At 58.1% G+C, this 23,440-nt stretch overlaps 3 protein-coding genes across 3 annotated transcripts; all 3 read right to left on the minus strand.

The window, feature by feature from the left end:
- Window positions 1–369: 369 nt before the first annotated feature.
- Window positions 370–3,463, minus strand: IRF7 (interferon regulatory factor 7). Its single transcript, XM_055580435.1, has 9 exons — window positions 3,310–3,463; window positions 2,803–3,098; window positions 2,555–2,717; window positions 2,262–2,469; window positions 1,951–2,009; window positions 1,677–1,854; window positions 849–1,376; window positions 658–776; window positions 370–584 (listed from the first exon to the last, which is right to left on the minus strand). Exons 2-9 carry the CDS (start codon window positions 2,820–2,822, stop codon window positions 417–419), a joined length of 1,443 nt encoding a protein of 480 aa, XP_055436410.1. The 5' UTR covers window positions 2,823–3,098; window positions 3,310–3,463; the 3' UTR covers window positions 370–416.
- Window positions 3,464–4,574: 1,111 nt separating this feature from the next.
- CDHR5 (cadherin related family member 5) lies at window positions 4,575–11,163 on the minus strand. Its single transcript, XM_055583261.1, has 15 exons — window positions 11,100–11,163; window positions 10,785–10,960; window positions 10,391–10,441; window positions 8,802–8,894; window positions 8,596–8,697; window positions 8,409–8,519; window positions 8,156–8,326; window positions 7,546–7,636; window positions 7,329–7,426; window positions 7,036–7,236; window positions 6,807–6,920; window positions 6,654–6,729; window positions 6,049–6,567; window positions 5,339–5,532; window positions 4,575–4,994 (listed from the first exon to the last, which is right to left on the minus strand). Exons 1-15 carry the CDS (start codon window positions 11,161–11,163, stop codon window positions 4,575–4,577), a joined length of 2,481 nt encoding a protein of 826 aa, XP_055439236.1.
- A 2,420-nt stretch (window positions 11,164–13,583) lies between these two features.
- On the minus strand, window positions 13,584–14,778 carry SCT (secretin). The gene is made up of 4 exons (XM_055583263.1): window positions 14,661–14,778; window positions 14,461–14,562; window positions 13,954–14,046; window positions 13,584–13,750 (listed from the first exon to the last, which is right to left on the minus strand). Exons 1-4 carry the CDS (start codon window positions 14,735–14,737, stop codon window positions 13,636–13,638), a joined length of 387 nt encoding a protein of 128 aa, XP_055439238.1. The 5' UTR covers window positions 14,738–14,778; the 3' UTR covers window positions 13,584–13,635.
- Between the last annotated feature and the right edge of the window lie 8,662 nt (window positions 14,779–23,440).

Below are 23,440 nucleotides of genomic sequence, written 5' to 3' on the forward strand. Positions count from 1 at the left end.
AGTCCCCGTTCACAGCAGAGGGGCCCAGGGGCTGCCTCTCTGGCACTGGGGGGGACGTCTGTGCACTCCGAGCAGTTTGTTGGCTCTAAAGCGTGGCCAGAGCTTTCACTGTGAAGTAGAAGAGGGAAGGGGTATGCACAGGGGCCTGTGGGGGCAGGGCCACAGTGTGATCCGCTGAATCCACGGTGCCCCTCCAGAGCCTGAGCTTCAAGCCTACCCCCAGTGGACACTGGCATGGTTCCTAGAAGCTTTTTTTTTTTTTCTTAGCCAAGCTGTGTGGCATGTAGGATCTTAGTTCCCCAACCAGGGACTGAACCTGTGTCCCCTGCATTGGAAGTACGGAGTCTTAACCACTGGACCGCCAGCGAAGTCCCCTTATATCTTTTTATTGGATTGGAAGGGGTTGGGGGTCTGGCTTAGGCAGCCTGTTCCACCTCCATCATGAAGTGCTCCAGGAAGTGCTCCAGGTCTTCGTAGAGGCTGTTAGAGCTGGAGAGGCAGAGGCTGAGGCTGCCACTGTCCAGGGAGGACACACCTTCACGTTGCACAGCCTCCAGGTACGCCCGGCACAGCCATGGCTCCAGCTGCAGGGAGGGTGCTGTCAGGCCAGGTGGGGGCTGTGTGCAGCCTCCCCCTCCCTGGGACCTGGCCCCTCACCTTCACCAGGACCAGGCTCTTCTCCTTGGGCCTCCCCACTGATAGGTCCTGCCCGAAGCCCAAGTAGATGGTGTAGTGCGGGGAGCCGCGGCGCTGCTGGGCCCGGAACTCCACCAGTTCTACGGAACAGGGCTCTGGTGAGGGGGCAGGGCACAGAGGGTCCAGAGCCCCAAGGCAGGTGTGTCACTGACCTTGGAAGAAGGTGCCGAAGTCAAAGATGGGCGTGTCACAGTCCCGGGGCAGCAGGCGAGCGGGGCTGGAGGTGCTGGCTGAGCCCAGGGGCCCCCCCACCTCCCAGTAGACTTTGCACTTGCCCAGGCGCCGGGCCCACAGCCACGGCCCCCGGAGCTCCAGCTGCAGGCCAGGAGCCACATGCTGCAGCAGCTTCTCCGTGTAGTGGAGCTGTTTCTGGTCGGGCAGCTCGGCAGGGCTGGGGAAGGCTACCTGCTGCGGCCCTGAAGCCTCTCCAGCTACACCGGAAGGGCCGTACAGGAGCACACAGCTTGGACGCCCCACCACCTCCTGCAGCACCGTTCGGCCTTTATACAGGATGGTCAAGTCCAGGGCCCCTAGGCTGGGCTCTGGCTGCAAACCAAGCTGTGAGCAGCCAGGGCCAGCCAGGGGCGGCTCCCCTGCCATCGGCATGCAGGCACTGGCAGAGGCTCCCATGTGGGGCTCTGCCTCTGGGGGCTGCCAGGGCTCTGGGGGTGGGCCTGCATCTGGAAAGGAAGAGAAGCCTGAGGTGACACCTGGGCCCACAGGTCCTCCCTTTCCCACACGTTCCCTGGCTCCTGGGACTGTGGCCTGAGGCTGGAGGTACCACCTTCTCTGTGGCAAGTACAGCTCCCAAGCAGAGGGCTCTGACCCTGCAGAGGCCCAGCTATACTGGCCCAGCTGTGACCAGCACCATCCCTGCCAAGCACCCCCTCCCCCGGGCCGCCCTCGCTCTCCAGGCACTCTGCTGTCTTGCCTGTCCCTGCAGGGTGGAGCACCCCCCACCCCCTGCAAGAGGCCCTCACCAGGAACCTCTGAGGGGGTCAGATCCAGCAGATGGTCCTCCAAGCAGCTCTGCTGCAGCGCCTGGATCAAGAGGTCCCCGGCATCTCCAGCTAGGCTTGGGGGGCAGGGTTCAGGGTTCAGCCGGTGCCCCAGGCTCTCACCAGTATCTGCTGCCAGACATGGCCCCAGGAGGCCACCCTGCAGAAGAGGACAGCACCAGCATAAACGAGCTGCCCCCAGGCCCAGGGAGGGAGCAGCCTCAGCCCAGGATGCAAGAGTGCAGAGGGGCCTTACCCTTGCAGGTGGGGCATCTTCTAGGGCCTCGTCCTCCCCCTGGTCAAAGCCTAGGCCTTCTGAGGGAGAATTAGGGTTGGGGAAACGCTGAAGTGAGGGATGTCAACGCCCCCTTGGTCCCGGAAGCTGGGCTGCACTGCCCTTCAAGCCCCAGCGGCCCCCTTCACTCCAGTGCTGCCACCCGGCTAACTGGCGCCAGATTCTCCCTCGCCAGTTTCTAAACCCTAAAATCTGACTTAGCAGCTACTCCCAGGACACAGCACAGTCCCCCTGTCGGCAGCGCCCCTCCCCTCGCCCCCGGCCTTCCTCACCTCGGCACCCCGGCTCGGAGCTGATCTTGTACACCTTATGAGGGTCGGTAGGGTCCCCCGAGTTGTCTTCCAACATCACAAAGCGCTGCGTGCTGTGCAGAGCGCAGCGGAAGTTGGTTTTCCAGGAGGCCCGCAGGGCACTCTCAGGGATCGGCCGGGCAGCTCCACCGCTGCGGAGCGGCCACCTGCCGCGGGCCACGGCCCAGGCCTGAGAAGGACAGAGTGTGGAACACGTGGCCTGGACTTGCAGGCTTGAGCGGCCCTCCCCCGCCCGGGCAGAGCTAGGGTCTCACCTTAAAGATGCGCGAATCGGCCTCACCCAGGTCCTTCCGCGCGAAATGCTTCCAGGGTACGCGGAAGCGCGTTCGGGCCGCGTCCAGCCACCGTAGCCCCTCATAGCGGCCGCTGCTGACCTCGCCCAGAAGCCAGTCTCCAAAGAGCACGCGCGGGGTTCCCCTGCGGGCGGAGCAGCCAGGTGTCAGGGCGCACGGGGGCCGCCGGGGGGGCGTGGGGCCGGCACCGGGCAGGGAGGCGGGCTCACCGGTCTGGAGCCTCGGCCATTGGTCCCTCCGCAAAGGCTGGGCCTGGAGAGAGCGGCACGCCCTGCGCGCAGAGGGCTGGGGTCGCGGCGCGGTCGGGGGTTGGCGCAGGAGAGAGAGGAGGGCTGTCTGTGAGTCTCCACAGGTAGTCCCGGGTGTCGGGGGGTCACAGACGCGGGCTTCCCGTCACGGCGTTGCGCAGGTGAGTCCTGGCCAAGACGGCGCTGGATGTGGCTACAGATGTGGCCGGCGCGCGCACGAAGCGTCACAGGTTTTGAGCCGGCGTCCGGGCTGGGCCCTACGGGGGCGCGACGGGAATGGCCGCAGGAAAACGAAACCCGGCGTTGCGGAAAAACGAAACCTAACCCGCCACGCCCCGCGCGTCACCGCCACCTCCCCGTCCAGGTCCCCGAGTTCCGGACCCGGGCCCCGCGCCGACATCCGTGCAGCCCGCCCCCTCCTGGTCACTGCTCTGCGAAGCGCATCCCGGACCCGTGCCTTCCACCGACCTCCGTGGTCACTGCTCCGAGAATCGACCGCGGAGTCCGACGAGGCCTTCACTTGGGTTCTTCCCGGGTTGGGTCTCCCCAGTACCTGGCGCAGGTTCGGGCCGCGTTCAGTCTCAGGACGCGGAGTCACCCGTGGGGAGATTGCTCCCCTGGGGCTCACGAGCAAGCACTTTTATGGGGGCGGGGGCGGGGCCGGGCAGGGGCGGAGCTCCAGGTGCGGGGGAGGAAGTCACGTGCGCCTGGAGCCGGGCCGAGCGCAGGTGCGCAGGACCGGGTCTTGGGCCGCGGCGGGAGGCGGCACGGGGGTCCTGGCGACCCTGGACCCAGCCCCGATGCGGCCCAGCTGCTCCCCTCGCTCAACCAGCGCAGCGGGGCCAGGGGCCAGCAACCAGCTTCCCGGGAGAGGTCGTGGGATAAGCCGGGGGTTCCAGAAACAAAACCTGGCGCATCGCGGAGCGGAAGAGCGGGCGATGGGCGCGTGGGAGGGGCTGCGGCCGCGCTCTTTGGATTCTTAACCAGTGACAGTTCCTCAGGCAATAATATTCAAATACTGTCGAGATTAAAATACTTCGTAGGGATGGAAAAACACCGGCCACCCGGAAGGAACGGTAGTGATGGGGGTGGGGGGGAGTGCGGAAGTCTTGCCTGAGGGCCGCCCCGAGGAAGCCAGTGGAGGGGGTTCAGGCCCCAACTCCGTGACTCTGGGTTCCGTCCGTCCATAGCCTCTGTTCTGTGCACCCACCAGCCCCACGTGCCGCCCTAGGCTCGTGGCCCCCGTGGTGCTGGGCCACACCCCCCACCGCCCATCAGTCCAGCCGCCTGGACCAGGTGCCTCCGCGAGCGCCCCAGAGAGTTTACTGCCCTCACTGTGCCCACAGGTGCCGCAGGGGGGCCCTCGGGACGGCCCCGGGGCCCACACCCTCCCACACGAGTCCTTGAGGGGGGTTTCTGGCCAAGTGGCTCCTCAGCCTCCCCCAGACGAAGACTGTCCATGTCGAGTCGGCCGTGGTCAGACCAGGAGAGGAACTTCCTGGCCACCAGCTGGCACCAAGCCTGGGAAGCCCCTCGCGCAGCGGGTGGTTTCCGGGAAACGGCGCCGAGAGCTCAAAGCAGTGCCCGGACCGCCCGCCCCTCGCGGCTCCCACAGCGCCCCTGGCGGCCAGCAGGCGTCCCCGCAGAACCGAAAATGTATTTTATTCTGCGCCGTGGAGTGTGGGGACAGCCACCAAGCCGACTCGGGGTCCAGACTCTGGGGGGAGGCGGCGTTAGAACTGGATGGAGTCGGTACCAGGCGCGTCCTGGGCATCCGCAGCCTCGTCGCCACTGCCCTCGCTGCCAGAGTCGCCAGCGCCACCCGCTTCCGAGGCTGGCGTGTTGAGAACCACCACGTCGGCCTCGGCGCCGATGTCCTCTCCGAACCACACGGCCTTGTAGCCGCCCTCAGGCCGCCGCTCCTTGGTCAGGATGGACCTCACGGCCGCCGGGCTGCCCCCGTCCGCGGCCTTGGCAGGAGCCTCTGGGAACCGACGCGGGGTCTCAGGGCTGGGCGGCGCGGGCTCCGGGGGCTCGGGCTCCTGGGGCGCCGGCAGGGCGTGGCTGGGTGAAGGGCTAGGCGCCGGCGCCCAGTTGGCGTGGTCCGAGTCGTTGAGGAAAGCCTGGTTGTCAAACCCTTGAGGCTGGGGCTTCTGGGGGCCGGCAGGAGCCTGCGGTCAGTCAGCGGCCAGCTGGGCTCGGCCACCCTGCCCCCCGACACTGGGGGGCCGGGCGCTCTGCCCTTCCACCCTGCTCCCCAGTCTTAGTGGCGTCCCCACCCTGCTCTCCTCGCCTCGCACCCCATCTCCCACTCTGACCACTGGCCTCCCTCCATCTCCCACGCTGCCTGCTGCCTCACGCTGCCCAGCTCTCCATCCTGCCCCCTCTCCACTGCCCCGCCGTCTCCGGCTGCTCTCGGTTGAGTCTCCAGTCCGACTCTGCAACCCTCTCTCCTGGCCCTCCACCGGGCAGCTCCTGCCCCCATGCCAAGCCTCACCAGCGCTCGGCCAGAGCCGCACATGAGTCGGTGGCCGTAGTTCTTGTAGACCAGGACCGTGAGGGCAATCAGAGCCAGGAGGAGCAGTGCGCCCAGCACCCCGCCCAGTACCGCCATCTCTGCCTCCGAGAAGCGCCGGTCCCCAGCCTGGTCTCCGTCTGGCCTGCCTTCTGTTCGGTCTGTTTCAGGTGTCCCTGCGGGCAATGTGACTGCTGCCCACTTACTCTCACACCCCAAGCACTCCCAGGCTGAACTGCGGGAAGCTCAGGACACCCTGAGAGCAGGCCAGGCCTGACACCAAGGGCCGCGGTTCCCAGGGGTGGGTACACTGATCCCCCACAGGGAGCCCAATAGGCCGGCCTGCTGGAGAGGGCGGGGAGGGGGTGTCAGTGCCCACCAGTTCCAAGTGGGAGGCCGAGGGGGCCACTATTCCAGCAAGGAGATGCGGGCAGCACGGGGCCTGTGAACTGAATGACGCTGGGAACTGGGGGGTCACTGAACCCCAAATCTGGGCTCTGCCCCAACCCCCACACCTTCCCCAGTTTAACTCCTGGCACCCTTAGGACCTGTCTCTCCCCCAGACCGGAACAGACCTCCCTTGGGGTTTCGTGGTCATGCTGGGCTGACCTGGGGTCAACCGTGCCCCACAGTGATGACCCAGTCATGAGTCGGGGAGCGTGAGGGTGACTCAAGGGCAATGGGGGTGCTACCTGGTGTCCAGGTGTTCCTGCTGGGCCCAGGGGACATCGGCGTCGAGGTCTGTGCTGAGCCCCCGCTGGGTGAGGCTGTTGTGGGGGAGGAGCTGGTTCCCACACTAGGGGGCCCCGCAGGCGCGGGCGTGGAGGAGGCCGGTGGCCTCAGAGTGGTGCCTGAGGGGGGGGGTGGGCCAGTGTCCCCCCCAGAGCTGGTCGTGGAGGACCCCTGAGAGGGATCAGGGGGCTGGGGGGCTTCCGAAGTGGGGCTGCTCGAGGGTCTGGTTGCTGAGCCCCCGCTGGGTGAGGCTGCTGGGGGGGAGGGGTTGGTTCCCACACTGGGGGGCCCCGCAGGCATGGAGGAGGCTGATGACCTCAGAGTGGTGCCTGGGGAAGGCTTCAGGCCCGTGTCTCCTCCAGAGCTGGTTGTGGAGGACCCCTGAGAGGGCTCAGGGGGCCGGGGTACTTCCGAAGTGGTGCCGCTCGAGGGTCTGGTAGTTCCTGCCATCTCTGGGGACGTGGGGGAACCTGGGGGGCCTGGGGCCAGTGACAGGGCTTGGACTCGCCACTGCCCCCAGCAAGGGGCCCTCCCCCTGCCAACCTGGGGTCCTTGGGAGGCTCACCTGTTGGGGAGGGCTGAATCTGAATCTCCACGACCGTGGTCGCGGTGCCTGAAGTCACTGTATTCTTGGCCTCGACCTGGGCAGGAAGGGGGTTTGTCCCTCCTGGGCTCCAGCTGGACCCCTGGCCCTCTGAGACCGCCGCCCACCTCTCACCTCGGCGTAGAAGACCCCGGCATGCTCCAGTGAGGTAGCAGTCAGGACTGCTTCTCCGTCCATTCGGAAGTCAGAGTTGTTGGTGATTCGATATGTGATGGCTGAGTTGAGGTCCTAGACGTGGCCCCAGTTAGTCTGGAGCCCAGGCTGCTCTGCAAACCGCTCCTCCCCCGCCCCCGCCCCTCACCAGCAGGAGGCCAGGCAGACCAAAGGACCAAGTGGTGCCTACTGGGAATTCAGGGTCCTGGGCCCGGATCCTCAGCGGCTGGGAAGGGTCAGCTGCATCCTTGATAACCACGCCCACCCCAGAACCAAGCCCTGCAGTGCCACGATACAGGCTTTGGGTGAAGTGGGGCATGCTCCCGCTGGCGTTCCGGGCCTCCACCGTGACCTGGGTCATGGAGTATCGGGCATTATCAGCCTGCTCGCCCTGGGGGTTTGGGAGACAACAGTGACCAGCTGGTCCTTGAACTGCATGTTCTGTAGCTGTGGGCCCAAGCAGGGCCTTGTGCAGGCACCAACCTTGACCACCAGAGGGAAGGTTTTGGCATTGGGGATGCTCTTGGTCATGGTGAGGTTGCCCGAGTCGACATTGATGGAGAATGTGCTGTCCTCGTTTCCTGAGAGGACGGAGGGAGTGTTTGGGCGGGGTCCCCTCTGGAGGCCTGAGGTCTCCCCACATAGGGATGGGTTCAAGGTGTTCCCTGGAGAGGGAAGTTGGGAGCTGCTGCCCACTCACCACTGATGATGCTGTACTTGATGGGCTGGTTGATGCCCTGGTCCCCATCCACGGCATACACGGGCCCAGGATGCAGGATGAGGGGGCCTGGCTGTGGGAACAAGGAGGGGCGAGGACCCCGTGGGGCTGGTGCTGTGGCCGCTGCTTGGCCTTCCTGCGCCCCTCCAGGAGGCCGGGGTCGCTACCAGTGGGCAGCCAAGGACACAGCCCAGTCGTCCAGCACGACTCTCCACTGCAGCTCCTTGGATCTGGGGCTAATGAATCAGTTTGCCCAGAGACATTGGATCAATCTGAACATGCACGTCTGTCTCAAGAGGCAGCACTCAAGGATGGGAGGGCGCACCTGGAGGCCGTGCCAGGCCCCCAAGCCTCCCCAGCATCCTCCCCCAGCTCACTGCCCACTCGCTGGGCCCCAGGGGGCTGTCTGGCTGTGCCCTGAGGACAACTGGACCCAGTTCCCTCACTGGCATTTCAGAGGCCCTGGCCACCACGCCGTGGGGCAAGATTGGTTTACGAAAGAAGTTTCACTTTTCCTTGAAAATTACAACCACTCCGGCCCCCCTGGCAGGCCCCACGCCCCTGCCACCCTGCTCCTTGAGGTCCTCCGTACCAGTCTGTGGCCGGTGGGCACAGCCCCATGGTACTGGGCATGGATGCAGACAAAACCATCCGAGTAGCTGCAGGGCAGGAACCAGGGGGGCCGCAGGTCGACGGGCTGCACCCCCAGCACCAAGGTGGCTGTCGCTGTGTGGCTGGGCTCTATGGCCTCCTCCTGTGTGTCCTGCAACAGCCCGCCCTGCAGTCAGGCCTGGGCGCTGGGGTCGAGGCCGCGCTCGGGCCGTGAGTGGGAGTGGCCTGCTCACCCGGGCCAGCAGCCGGAAGGTCATGTTTGGCCACCTCTCCAAGTCCAGTGATTGGTCCAGCCGCAGCGCTGGGCGGTTCACACCCACCAAGGAGAAGAAGCTGCTGGCACCCTGGGGAGGTAGGGGACTCAGCCCGAGAGGACGCACAGGGGAGGGGTGCCCAGAGCAAAGAGCTGGGAGCACTGACCAGGGTGACCTCTTGGAGGGTGTAGAAAAGGACATCGTCTTTGTCCTGGTCCTGGGCCTCCAATTCTGTCTCTGAGATGACGGTGGTGTTCACCCGAGTGTCCTGGGGGGCGGAGGGGCTGGTCTGGCCGTGACCCCGACCCCCAGTCTTAGAACCCGGCCTCCAGATGCCCCAGATGGTACCGGCCGCTGCCCCCTCTCGCTCACCTCAGGCACTTCCCAGAGCTTGGTCTCGTAGGGGAACCTGGGCGGGTTGTCGTTGACATCCAGCACTGACACAAACACCCTCAGCTGAGTCACCTGGGGGAGGGAGAAGGTCCACGGCCAGGCCGGGTGAGCTCATTCCGGATGCTGGGGTGCACCCCAGACAGCTCTCCGCCTGGGGGGTTCTGCTCCAGGCATTACAGACAGGGAACAGAAAGTGATTTTAAAAGCACAGAAGTGCGGGACTTCCCCGGTGATCCAGTGGCTGAGACTCTGAGCTCCCAACACAGGGGGCCCGGGTTTGATCCCCAGTCCCTTGTGGCTCAGCTGGTAAAGAATCTGTCCACAATGCAGGAGACCTGGGTTCAATCCCTGTGTTGGAAAGATCCCCAGAGAAGGGAAAGGCTACCCACTCCAGTATTCTGGTCTGGAAAATTCCATGGACTGTATAGTCCATGAGGTCACAGAGAATCAGACGCGATTTTCACTTTCTTGTTTTTCAGGGAACTGTTAACAGATCCCACACACGGCAGCTAAAGACCCCGTGTGCCCCAACTAAGACCTGGTGCAGGCAAATAAACAAAAATAAAGATTAAAACTAAAGAGTACAGACAGAGGTGTGGATGGCCTGGAGGAAAATAACACAGGCCCTGCGGGGTGCGACCAGCAGAGCCCCAAAATGAGGAAAATGGCAAAGCAATCCAATTTCTTCAAACATAAAACTCGGGGGAAATCAAGAAACCCGTAGATTGAAAGGGACCTGAGAGAAACCTCAGCCAGCTGCTCCAGGTGGACCTTGCTGGGGACCCGATTCAGGCAAGAAACTGTCACAGACGCCTCTGGCCCCGGGGGAGTGGGGACGCGGGGTGTCGCACTGCTGAGGGGTCCCTGCCTTCCCCGGTGTGACGGCATCACCGTGGGAGCAGAGCCATTAAGAAGCAGCCTTATCTTTTAGAGGCTCATTCTGAAATCTCCGTGGTGCGCTGTGATATCGGCTGGGGGCACCTACGGGACTCAGGGAAAACCGAAGAGCCGACTGGCGCGCTGGAGGGGGCGCGAGGGTGGATGCCTCTCCGAGGACGTGTCTATCCAGGGAGCGGGCTCGGGGCGGGGCACCGCTCTGCTTTGATTCACTTCATTCGGGAGGCGGGGACCCGGCTGGAGAGAGTCTCCCTTTACTGGAGAGAGTATTTCTCCTGCTGCGCCCTGGGCTGGGCGGGGCCATGGGGGGAGTCAAGGACCCGCTGGAAGATGCTGCTGACCAGGCCCCAGGTGGATGCACGGGGTGGGCAGGACCTGGCCTGAGGCAGAGGCAGCAGATTCGCGGGGGAGGGACGGGGGAGGGGAGGACGGAGCTGGCGGGAGGGGTGCCTCCCGGTTCGGCTTGGGGGACCCACTGGGCTGGGGTTGGGAGCTCAAGGCACAGTCTGCTGGAGGCAGTGTGCCTGTGACGCCTGAACACGCCACCAGGCGGGGTCAGCAGGGAGTGACCGCGGCCAGGCAGGGCGGAGCACAGAGGTCCAGGCCAGGGCACTCTGACGTCAGAGAGGGTGGGCTCGGGGGTCATGGGAGGGGTCTGGGGGCGCACTCACCACGGAGTCACCGCTCCTGCACTCCAGGTGAGCCTGCAGCATTGTGTTCACCTGTGAGGGGGTGGGCGTGGGACTCACCTGACCGGCTGGCCCCGCCGACTGTCCCCATCTCCCAGCTGAGGAGACGGAGCGCGGCAGGTGCTGGCTCGGGGTCCATGTCCCCGCCCTGCATCCAGCAGGCGTCAGGGCCCGGCAGCTTGACTCCCTGAGAGGTCCACCCCCGAGACCAGGCCCTCAGCCAAGCCTGGGGGCCCAAGAGGCCCCCTGGGCAAACTGAGACCCAGAGAGCCCCAGAGAGCCCCTCTCTGGGGAGGACTGTCAGTGCCCAGGTGGGTCCCATGGGGGGTCCCTGCCGCCCCCACGGGCACAGCCAGCCTGGGTCCGCTGTCCACACCTCATAGTCCGGGGTCACGTTGAGAAACAGCTGATTCCCCTGGATCCGAAATGCAAAAAGGGTGGACGACGGTCCAAGGGTCACCTGCTGGCCCTGGGGGACGTAGATGTCCAGGAGGGGCTCCCCGGGGTTCGTGTTCTCCTTGACGGTGAAGGAGGTCTTGTCCACGGAGCAGACTGGACGTCGGGGAGGAAGGGTCGGTGCTGCCAGCCCCCTGCCCGCTGGCCAGCCCCCTGCCCACGCCCCGCCCAGCCCCTTGCCCGCTGGCCAGCCCCCCCGCGCCACGCTCAGCCCCCTTCCCCGCCACACCTGTACCCTGGGCCTGGGCCTGGGCCTCAGCCACGAACAGCAGCGGGAGCAGCAGGACCCAAGTCCCCATCTGGGTGGTGGCGGCAGGCGGCCCGTGGAGGGTCCGAGCCCGTCTGGTGTCCAGGACCCGCTGAGCCACCCGGGTGCTGCCTGGCGCTTTCTCCTCCCGAGTGACCTTCGCCCCGCCAGGCGCCGCCCCACTTTATGGTCCTTTACAACCGCCACCCGCAGGCCTGGCCTCCACCAAGGGGGCCCCCGTCGGCCGCCGGCCAGGCCCCTCTGACCACAAGGAGAGGGAGATCAGATCCAGGCCGCGTGCAGGGGCTGACGGGGCTCACTCCACAGACCCCGAGGAGCTCACAGCCGGGCAGGGGGAGCGGGAACCGGGGCTTGGACTGGGGGGTCAGGGGGACTGGCTTCTGTGCTCGCTGTATTCCCCCACCCACCTCTGCTGGGCTCCTCTGCCAGAATGAACAGGCGCAGTGCCGGGAGTCAGCCCTGTGAGGTCCAGGCCCACCTCCTCTCCGTACTCAACCCTCTAGGAAAGGGAAAGGTTATTTGTGTCCCAGGGCTCCCCTGCCTGTCCCAGAAACAAGCTGGCTTCCTCCAGGCAAGGCTGGGTGAGCCCACAGTGACAGAGATGGAGTGTTCCAGGGGCAGCTGGCAGCTCTGGGGGGGCACCCTGGGTGCCAACAGAGGGGCATCCTGGTGAGGAACCTTAGCCCAGGCCCCCAAGCATCCTGCCTCCATTTCCTTGGCCACCTAGGCTCAGTAGGTGGGAGACACCCGTGGGTGCAGTCCAGAAGGGGAGAAGGGCCTGCCGTGATGGGCGTGGGGTGGAGTCTTCCCCGCCTCCTGGCCTGAAACACCTTCCTGGAGCAGCCCTGCCTGCACCCCTAGTCCTCCAAGGCCTCCTGCAACCCCGGCACTTCTTGGGCTGTCGTCACCAGCCCTGCCCCACAGGCCCCGGGTGGTCAAGGCGCTCAGCCAGACGGTGGGCCGGGACACAAGGCCGAGATTCATGCTCAGTTCCCTCCACTGGGGAGCGGCCTCCTGTGGGACATCTCCTGCCTGTCCCCTCTTCCTGCTTGGCTGAGCCTCCCTGCCCCGTCCTTGCCCCTTGCTAGGCTTCAAGAGTACGTGAACCGAGAACTTCCAGATGTCCAAGCTGGATTTAGAAAAGGCAGAAGAACCAAAGATCAAATTGCCAACATCCATTGGATCATAGAAAAATCAAGAGAGTTCCAGAAAAACATCTACTTCCGCTTTATTGACTACACCAAAGCCTTTGTGCAGATCACAGCAGACTGGAAAAATTCTTAAAAAGATGGGAATACCAGACCACCTTATCTGCCTCCTGCCAAACCTGTATGCGGGTCAAAAGGCAAGTTAGAACCAGATATGGAACAATGGACTGGTTCAAAATTGGGAAGGAGTACGTCAAGGTTGTATATTGTTACCCTGCTTATTTGGTCCCATCGCTTCATGGCAAATAGACGGGGAAACAATGGAAAGAATGAGAGACTTTATTTTCCTGGGCTTGAAAAGCACTCTGGACAATGACTGTGGCCATGAAATTAAAAGACGCTTGCTCCTTGGAAGAAAAGCTATGACAAACCTAGACAGCATATTGAAAAACAGAGACGTCTTTTTTTAAGAAAAAACGTCACTTTACCTACAAAGGTCCATATAGTCAAAGCTATGGTTTTTCACGTACAGATCTGAGAGCTGGACAATAAAAAAGGCTGAGTGCTCAAGAATTGGTGCCTTTGTACTGTGATGTTGAAGACTCTTGAGAGTCCCTTGGACTGCAAGGAGATCAAACCAGTCAATCCTAAAGGAAATCAATCCTGAATATTCACTGAAGGACTGATGCTGAAGCTGAAGCTCCAATCCTTTGGCCACCTGATGCAAAGAACTGACTCACTGGAAAAGACTCTGATGCTGGGAAAGATTGAAGGCAGGAGGAGAAGGGGATGACAGAGGATGAGATGGTTGAATGGCATCGCTGTCTCAGTGGACATGAGTTTGAGCAAACTCTGGGAGATGGTGAAGGACAGGAAAGCCTGGTGCGCTGCAGTCCATGGGATAGCAAAGAGTCAGACACGACTGAGTGACTGAAGAACAACAACCTTGCCCCCTCACCACTGCCTCCCTGGGAAAGGAGCTGGGGGACATGTGAGCCCTCCACGGTCTCTGAATGTTTGCTGTGTGGACGACAGGGGTGCAGCCAGCTCCCAGGGAGCCCAGGGGATAGGCAGCAGATGAGGAAGTGGGCAGATGAAGCTCCCCGCTGGCTTCCCAGGTTTAAAGGGCAGCTGGGCGTGGCCATGGTCTTAGACTCCGGAGGACAGGACCCTCCTTCCCTGGACAGCCGCACCCCACAGGTGCTTTGAGGGTACCAGACGGCAGTGCACAGAGAGAGTTCGCGGGGCTAGGGTCTGAATTCCTCCTTTATTGGTGCCAGATGCAACCCATCCCCCTCCTCCCACCCCCTCCCCTGTCCAGGCCCGCCTCGGGAGGGTCCTTCTTCCTCAGGGCCTCATCGGGTCCCCTCAGCAGCGGGGACGGCCGGCTTGGACACCATGACCCCTGCCTTCAGTGCAAGAGGCAGCTGGGAAGACCAGGCTTGATCCTCGGGGGGCCTCAGGGGCGTCCTGCAGAGACAGCCGGGTTAAGGGTTGGGGTCTTGGCGCGGGAGACCACGCCCACCTGGGGACAGCAGGCCTCTCTGGTCACCAGCGCCGGCAGTTTCCCCTTCCCAGGCTCCTGGACCGCGGTTGTGTCCAATTGTGCCCGAGACCCAGAGTGCCTCAGGGAGGGAGGCGCTGGAGGAGGGATGGGGAGGGCTGCTGCTCACCAAGCCTGAAGGGCGGGCGCATCCGACCACAGCAGGCATAGCGGGCCCTCCGCAGACTTGGTCCAGGCTGTGCTGTTCTCTGTGTCCTGCTCGCTGCCCCCCACCCCAAGTCAGGATTAGTCTGGAGTCGGGGGGATCCCCCACCGCGTCGCTTGTCCCCCGCCAGCCCCTCACCGGCGGTCTCCACCAGGCCCCACCCCTCGCCCGCCTTCCCCCTCCAGGCCCCGCCCCTCACAAACACTTCCCTCCAGGCCCCGCCCCTCGCCCGCCTTTCCCTCCAGGCCCCGCCCCTCACAAACACTTCCCTCCAGGCCCCGCCCCTCGTCCGCCTTCCCCCTCCAGGCCCCGCCCTCACCGGTGCTCCCCACCAGGCCCCGCCCCTTACCCGCGTTTCCCACCAGGCCCCGCCCCTCGCCTGTCTTTCCCCTCCAGGGCCCGCTCCTCACCTACGTTTCTCCTCCAGGCCCCGCCCCTCACCTGCCTTCCCCCCCAGGCCCCGCCCCTCACCTGCGTTTCCCCACCAGGCCCTGCAGCAGCCGCTGCAGCCGCGCGCTGTCCCTTAGGCGGCTGAGCTCGCTCGTGAACGTCCCGTCCGAGTGTCGCGGGGCCCTGCGGAGAGGACGGGAGGGCGGCCGCGGGTGGTCAGGGCCGGGCGGGGGCAGGATGGGTTGGAGGTGTGGGCGCAGGCCCCGGGGCCGCAGGCTCACCTGGGGGGCGCGGGGAGCGCGGCGCAGCACCCGAGCAGCAGCGGCGGCAGCAGTAGCAGCAGGGCCAGCTTAGCCATGGTGCGCGCCGGTCCGGGCTGAGCAGCCGCGAGGCCCAGGCCCCTTTATAGCGGCGTCCGGAGCGGGAGCCGGGCGGGAGGGCGGGCGGGGGTCAGCGCCGCCCCGGCTCCGCGCCGCCAGAGCCGCGCCCCATCGATCGCGCGGGAAGGTCAGGGCCGCCCCCCCAGCTGTCGCCCCGGCATCCCGCCCGCCCCTAGCGCCGCGGTGGCGCCCCTCGGCAGACCGGCGGGGGCCGGGCGCCCGGAGACCAGGGAACCCCGGTGGGGGCAGCGGGAGGAACCTGCAGGGGAACGGCCTGTGCGAAGCTTAGAGGCGCCAGCGGAGGCCCGATGAGGCGGTCCAGAGGGCCTGGAGGGGACTCAGGCCGAGGCCACCGAAGCCGCGGACCGAGTGACCTTTCCCCAGTCTTCGGACGCGGCACGGCGCGGGGAGCTGCGGGCAGGTTGGGGGTGGGGGCCTGCGGCCGCGCAAGACCAGGGCCTGGGGCGCCTGGGCCTTCGTGTGCGTTTCTGCATGCGGGAGATCTGATACTACCTCGGTCGGCCTTTCTACAACCAGCACCTCTGAAATCCTGACAAAGAAACTGCAAATCGAGTCAGTGGAGTTATAAACCGGCGGCTCTTGTGTTAAACTTCATGTGCATTTTAAAAGTAGTTCACAGACTTTGTTTTTTAGAACAGTTTTAGGTTTACAGAAAAATCGAGCTGAAAGTACGAATTCACACACATGCACAAACACACACACATCCAGGCTCGCCAGCACGGGACATTCATTTAGGACATTTGTTACAAATGATGAACCAATATTGTACATTATTGTTAACTACATCCAGGATTTGCCGTTACTAATCTTGGTGTTACATATTCTATGGGCTTTGACAAATGTATAATCACACGAATCCGCTAGTGTGGACACTACCTCACAGAGCTTTCCTGCCCTAAAAATCCCTTCATGCCACCTGCCTGTTCATCCCTCTGTCCCCAGCACCTCACCTTTTTACTGTCTCTGTTCAGTTCAGTTCCGTTTGGTCGCGCAGTCATGTCCGACTCTTTGTGACCCCATGAATCGCAGCACGCCAGGCCTCCCTGTCCATCACCAACTCCCGGAGTTCACCCAAACTCTTGTCCATCGAGTCGGTGATGCCATCCAGCCATCTCATCCTCTGTCGTCCCCTTCTCCTCCTGCCCCCAATCCCTCCCAGCATCAGAGTCTTTTCCAATGAGTCAGCTCTTCGCATGAGGTGGCCAAAGTACTGGGGTTTCAGCTTCAGCATCAGTCCTTCCAATGAACACCCAGGACTGACGTCCTTTAGGATGGGCTGGCTGGACCTCCTCGCAGCCCAGGGGCCTCTCGGGAGCCTCCTCAGGAATGTCCGTGGTGGAGTCACAGTGTGTGGCCGTTTCTCATCTGCTTCTTTCACTTACACAAATTTAAGTTTCCTCCGTGTCTTTCCATGGGCTGACAGCTCGTTTCTTTTTGAGTGCTGAACAACATTCCATTGTCTGATACACCACAGTTTATACACTCACCCACTAAAGGACATTGAGTTGCTTTGGTTGCTTTCAGATTTTGGCAATTATGAGTAAAGCTGCTGTAAGCATCTTCGTGCAGGTTTTTGTGTGGATGTAAGTTTTCAGCTTCTTTGGGTGAACAGCAAGGACCGTGATTGCCGGATTGCATGGTAAGAGTACATTTGGCTTTGCAGAAAGCCACCAAATGGTCTTCCAGAGTGGCTGCACCAGCTTCGCATTCCCATGGGGCGTGAGGCGTGGTATCTCATTGTTTTCTGTATCTGTATTTTTAAACAGCTGCTGTGGCCTCTTCTTGCACAAATATGGCAGATTACAACACCTAAACTTTAGCAGCATTGACCAATTAATCACATTCATGAGAATACTCAAAACCCTGAGTAGTCATTCAGATTTTTTAGCACCCCAAACACTTAAGTGACCAGGCAGATCTTCATAGAAAGGATCTTCCTATCCTAAAAAAAAAAAAAAAAAAAAAAAAATCAGCATGCAGGCATATTGACTTCTAAACAATTAACATACAGTAAAAGATGAATTATGACTTATGTCTGGATCGAGTAACTGCCACCATAATCAGGATACAGAACAAGCCCATCGCCCCAAAGAACTGCCTCCTGCTGCCCACAGAAAGGGTCCACTCTGTTACACGACTCACCGACTGAGCGGCAGTAGCTTAGTGGGCAGCAGCTTGGGGCGCGCCCACTGTCCTCCGCTGCTCTGGTCACAGCGGCTCCCGGTCCCAAGCGGTCACCAGTGCAGAAGGACAGACAGAGTGAGGCGAGGCCTGAGTGGCAGAGCCGGGCGGGGCTGAGGCAAGGAGGGGCAGGCAGCCCTGCGGGTGCCAGTCATAGGGGAGTTTGTAACCAGCTGCCCCCATCGCATCTGAACAGCCGTTCCCCGCTGCGCCTGCTGCTGGCACTCTCTCCAGACGGCTCCTGGCCAGTGTCCTCCACATCCACATGTAGCCGGCTCAGCACTTCACGCTGAAAGGCAGCAGACAATGTGGACTGGCGTCTGATGGGAACTGGAGAAGCAAGCAAAGGGTGGCTCAGGCCTGGCCTGGTTTGGACCCTACTTTGCGACAGAAGCTACATGACAGAACACCACGTGGACCCCCAGATTCCAGGGAGAGCCCCAGGGTTTCCCGGGACGCCACGCCCGGCTGGGCCTTCGTTACAGGCACACAGAAAGCAGTCAGGTTACATGAATAGCTATTCAAAGCCTCGGATCAGACATCATTCTGTGTGTGGGATCCTAATAATGGCCAGTTTCAGGGTCCAGGATTCTTTTTTTTTTTTTTTGGCAGGCTTGGATCTTAGTTCCCTGACTAGGGATCAAACCCAGGCCCTCGACAGTGAGAACAGAGTCCTTTGCACTGGTCCACCAGGGAATTCCCAGGGTCCAAGATTGTGAGGAAGAAAAAGCAGCTTTATTTTTTCACAGTAGAACATAGGAGGAAACATATTCAAGGCCTAAGAATATATCTCACTGTGACACAGTTTTATTCTCTGAATACTAAATCACCAAAAATATTCCTTTTGGGGGGATTTTAACTAAGATTTAAATGGGCTTCCCTGGTGACTCAAACAGTACAGAATCTGCCTACAATGTGGGAGATCCGGGTTCGATCCCTGGGTCGAGAAGATCCTCTGGAGAAGGAAATGGCAACTCGCTCCAGTATTCTTGCCTGGAGAATTTCATAGACTGAGGAGCCTGGCAGGCTTCAGCCCATGGGGTCGTGAAGGGTCAGACACGACTGAGCGGCTAACACTGCTACTGCTAAGATTTAAATGGCGAGTTGAATGGCGTCTACTCTTAGCTCTGCATTAGGGGTGTTACAGGAGGGCACTGGAGAGAATTCATTCTTTCAAATCTGTGACCTCTTCTTTCACAGAGCTGCAGAAGCAGTGCGCCTTAGGCTACCTTCGGCTGAGCGCTTCAGGATATGAACTTGGGGCCCAAACTTTTTGTTCAGTCGCTACGTTGTGTAACAGACTGTAACCTTTCTGTGGCTTTAATGAACGTCCCCTTTTACAGAGCAGAAAAAGAAAAATCACATTACTCCTTACAGAGAATTAAAGACATACAAAAGTAGACAACCTCCCAGGTACCATTACTCAGCTTCAACAATTTACAACCACTCTTACCTACCCCTATGACTTTCTCTATTTTTTTCAACTTAATTTTGGAGCAGATCTGAGAGCTTGTATCAGCTCACCTATGAGGATTTCAGTATGTATCTCAAAACGGTAACGACTGTGGATTGTCAGCTACCCGACAGAGATCGTCAGGGAGTCTGGCTGATCAACCAAGCCGAGTTATCTGAGTTATCCAACCTGAGCCAGGAAGGGCAGGGGCTGGGAACAGTCCACGGGCTGTCGGGGGAGGTTGCCACAGGGTGCAGTTGCTGTAAGAAGGGTCTTTTAAGGCAGGAAACTGATAGGCACTGAGAAAACGTTGTGAATAGTTTAGGACTGGTGAGCACGGGGGGACAACGCTCTTCACATTAATGTGAGGAAACTGAAAATGTTTTCCTATTTCTTGTCTCCTGAGTAATTAACAACATAATATACGGGAGATGCCCCCATCTATTACCTTCCAAAGCGTCATTATTTTACATTTCGGATACAGATCTGAGATTTGTGCTGCGCGTGGTGTTAAGCAGTGACGAGGCTTGGCTGTTTTCCTCGCGCCTCTCCGCTGTCTTTCAGCGTCGCTGCCGCTGTGGGCCGACCGTCTCTATGCACTTAGATCCATGGCCACACTCTCCGCGCATGCCCTCCGCCCGACCGGCACCCCTCCTCCTGCCTTGGCTGCCAGACCCCCGTTCATCCACCATCATAGTTACAGTTCTTTTATAAGCCTTCATATCTGACAGATCACATTCATTCACCTTGCTTTTCTTCAAGAGCGTCTTAGCTATTTTTGACCTTCTGCGATCAGTTCAGTCACTCAGTCATGTCCGACTCTTTGAGACTGCATGAACTGTCTAGGGCCATACCACCCTGAACGCGCCTGATCTCGGAAGCTAAGCAGGGTCAGGCCTGGTTAGTACTTGGATGGGAGACCGCATGGACTGCAGCACGCTGGGCCTCCCTGTCCTTCACCAACTCCCGGAGCTCGCTCAGCCTCATGTCCATTGAGTTGGTGATGCCATCCAACCATCTCATCCTCTGTCGTCCCCTTCTCCTCCTGCCTTCAATCTTTCCCAGCATCAGGGTCTTTTCCAATGAGTCAGTTCTTCCAGTCAGGTGGCCAAAGTACTGGAGCTTCAGCTTCAGCACCAGTCCTTCCAATGACTATTCAGAATTGATTTCCTTCAGGTTTGACTTGTTTGGTCTCCTTTCAGTCCAAGGGACTCTCACGAGTCTTCTCCAACACCACAGTTCAAAAGTATCAATTCTTTGGTGCTTTGACCTTCTGAATTTCCACATAAATTCAAAGATCTACTCGTCAAGGTTTACAAAAGACTATTAGGAGATTAATGAAAACTGCATCAGATTGTTGGATCAATTTTAGAATTACAAAACTCTTCCACAAAATATGATCAAAACAAATCCAGCAGCACTTTTTAAAGGATTATACACTAAGACCAAATGGAGATTTATCCCACGAATGCACGGGTGATTCAACAGACAAAACTCAATCAGTGTAGTACATCACATTAATAGAATGGAGAAATACATTTAATCATCCGAATGGATGCAGAAAAATGCATTTGATTAAATCAACACACTTTCATGATAAAAAGACTTAATAGACCGGGAACAGAAAGCTATTTCCTTCACACGATTAAGGCCTTATATGAAAGCACAACTGACATCGCGCGCAACGGGGAGGGGCTGAAAACTCGGCCTCAGCTCAGGAAAAAGACAGGTGTGCCCACCCTTGTCGCTTCTATTAAACATTTCCTGGAAGTTCTAGCCAGAGCAATTAGGCAAGAAACAGAAAGAAAAGGCTTCCAAAATTGGAAAGGAGGACATCCCTGGTGGTCCGGGGACAACCAAGCTCCCATGCAGGGGCCGCAGGTTCAGTTTCTGGCAGGGGAGCTAGATCCCACGAGCCCCGACTGAGAGCTCGGGCGCTGCAGCTCGAGATTCCGTGTGCCACAACTAAGGCTGGCACAGCCAAACTTACAAAAAATAGAAGTGAAACTATTTCTATTTGCAGATAGCATGATCTTATACACAGAGAGCACTGGGGGAAGAAACAGAAACCCCAAAACCTGTTAGAACTAATAAACAAATACAGCAAAGTTTCAGGATATAAGATTGAAATATAAGAATGAGTTATACTTTGACACAGTATCAATGAGCAATTCAAAAATGAAATTAAGGAAATAATTCATGGGACGTGCCTGGTGGTCCAGTGGTTAAGAATCTGCCTGTCAATGCAGGTGATATGGGTTCAATCTCCTGGTCCAGGAGGATTCCACGTGCCTCAGGGCAACTACACCCTAGTGCTGCAACCACTGAGGCTCATGCACAATCTGGAGCCCGTGCTCTGCGACAGAGGCAGCCGCTGCAGCGAGAAGCCCACACGCCGCAACGAGGGAGCAGCCGCTGCTTGTGGGGACTGGACACCCTCATGCAGCAGCAGAGACCCAGTGCAGCCATAAAGAGAGAAGTAAAAAAAATTTAAGTAATTCATTTGCAATAGCATCAAAAAGAATAAAATTCTTACTAATAAATTTTAACCAAGAAGGTAAAAGACTCGTACGCTGAAAAGCAAAAAACATTGCTGGAAGAGATTAAAGAAGGCATAATATGTCAGTCTAATCACTTCATGGGAAATAGATGGGAAACAGTGGAAACAGTGTCAGACTTTATTTTTTGGGGCTCCAAAATCACTGCAGCCATGAAATTAAAAGACGCTTACTCCTTGGAAGGAGGATTATGACCAACCTGCTGCTGCTAAGTCGCTTCAGTCGTGTCCGACTCTGTGCGACTCCATAGACGGCAGCCCATCAGGCTCCCCCATCCCTGGGATTCTCCAGGCAAGAACACTGGAGTAGGTTGCTATTATTCAAAAGCAGAGACATTACTTTGCCAACAAAGGTCTGCCTAGTCAAGGCTATGGTTTTTCCTGTGGTCATGTATGGATGTGAGAGTAGGACTGTGAAGAAAGCTGAGCTCCGAAGAATTGATGCTTTTGAACTGTGGTGTTGAAGACTCTTGAGAGTCCCTTGGACTGCAAGGAGATCAACCAGTCCATTCTAAAGGAGATCAGCCCTGGGTGTTCTTTGGAAGGAATGATGCTAAGGCTGAAACTCCACTACCTTGGCCACCTCATGCGAAGAGTTGACTCATTGGAAAAGACTCTGATGCTGGGAGGGATTGGGGGCAGGAGGAGAAGGGGATGACAGAGGATGAGATGGCTGGATGGCATCACTGACTTGATGGATGTGAGTTTGAGTGAACTCCGGGAGTTGGTGATGGACACGGAGGCCTGGCGTGCTGTGATTCATGGGGTTGCAAAGAGTCAGACATGACTGAGCGACTGAACTGAATGTTCATGGGTTGGAAGACCTAATATTGTTAAGATGCCTTTGCTCAGCAATGATCTTCAGATTCAATATGCTCCTTACTGAAACCCCAATGACATTTTTTTAAATAAATGGAAAATCCAACTCTAAAATTTGTATGGAATTGCAAGGAAATCCAAATAACCAAAGCATTCTTAAAAAAGAAAAACAAAGTTGGCACAGTGGCTGATTCCAAAACTTGCTACAAAGCTACAGAAATCAACACAGTGTGGTCCTGGTGTTAAGGCCAGACATAAAGATCAGTGGGATAGAAACGACAGTTCAGATATAAACCCGTACATCTGCTATCAATTTACTTTAAATAAAAAAAGTATTTGACTGTGCCAGGCTTCAGCCGTGGCACACAGAATCTGTAGTTGCAGCACTGAGCTCTTAGTTGGGGCTCGTGGGATCTAGTTCCCTGAACGGGGATCAAACCCAAGCTCCCTGCCTTGCGCGTATGGAGTCTTAGCCACTGTACGACTGGAGAAGTCCCATCAATTGATTTTCAATGAAGATGTCAGGACTATTTAATGGGGAAAGAAGAGTTTCTTCAATGGCTTTGGAATAACTGAATATCCACATGCAAACCCATGAAGCTGAACCCTTACCTCATACCATATACAAAAATTAACTCAAAATGAGTCAAAAATCTAAATTATTTAATCTAAAATTATAAAACTGGAAATTCCCTGGTGGTTCACTGATTAGGACTCTGTGCTCTCATTGCCAAGGTCCCAGGTCCAGTCTTAATCGGGGAAATAAGATCCCACAAGCCACACACGTGACAGAAAAGAGAAGAAAAAAAAGGTCTTACAAAAAAATAAAATAAAACTCTTAGAAGGAAATACAGGGACAAATCTTCATGGCCTTGGATTTGCAATGGTTTCCAAAAAAGTTGTACACATGACCAAGAAGCACACGAAAGATGCCCTATGACTTCAGGGAAATGCTATTCAAAGACACAGTTTCATAGAATTACTGATGAAAGAAATCAAAGACTATTTCAATAAATGGAGAGATGTACTATATTCATGAGTTGGAAGATAATATTGTTAAGATGTCAATTTCCCCCCAATCAAATTCCCAACAGGACTTTTTTTGCAGATATGGACAAGCTGATTCTAAAATTCATATACACAGGGACATCCCTGGTGGTCTACTGGCTAAGACTCTGAACTCCCACGCAGGAGGCCTGGGGTTCCATCCTTGGTTAGGGAGCTAGGTCCCATATGCCACAACTAAGACCATGTACACCCAAGTAAATAAATAAATATTTTAAAAATAGAATTCATACATACAGACAGAGGAACTAGAATACTCAAGACAATTATGTGAAGGATAAAATTTAGAGGACCCACACTGCATGATTTCATGACTTACCATAAAGTCACAATAATCAAGACTGTACTATTGTTGAAAGACATGTGGACAATGAAACTGAGAGTTAAGAAATAGCCCCACAGAAATATGATCAAGTGCTCATGGACAAAAGTTCAAAGGCAATTCCATGGAGAGAAAAGTCTTTTCAACAAGTGGTGCTGGGATAACTAGACATCCACAGGCAAGAAAAATTAATCAATTAATCACATCAGATCATACCTTACAGATAAAAAAAAAAACACCTCAAATACACTGTTAGGAGAATG

The sequence above is a fragment of the Bubalus kerabau genome, chromosome 5 (assembly GCF_029407905.1).
Source record: "Bubalus kerabau isolate K-KA32 ecotype Philippines breed swamp buffalo chromosome 5, PCC_UOA_SB_1v2, whole genome shotgun sequence".
NCBI classification, from domain to species: Eukaryota; Metazoa; Chordata; class Mammalia; order Artiodactyla; family Bovidae; genus Bubalus; species Bubalus kerabau.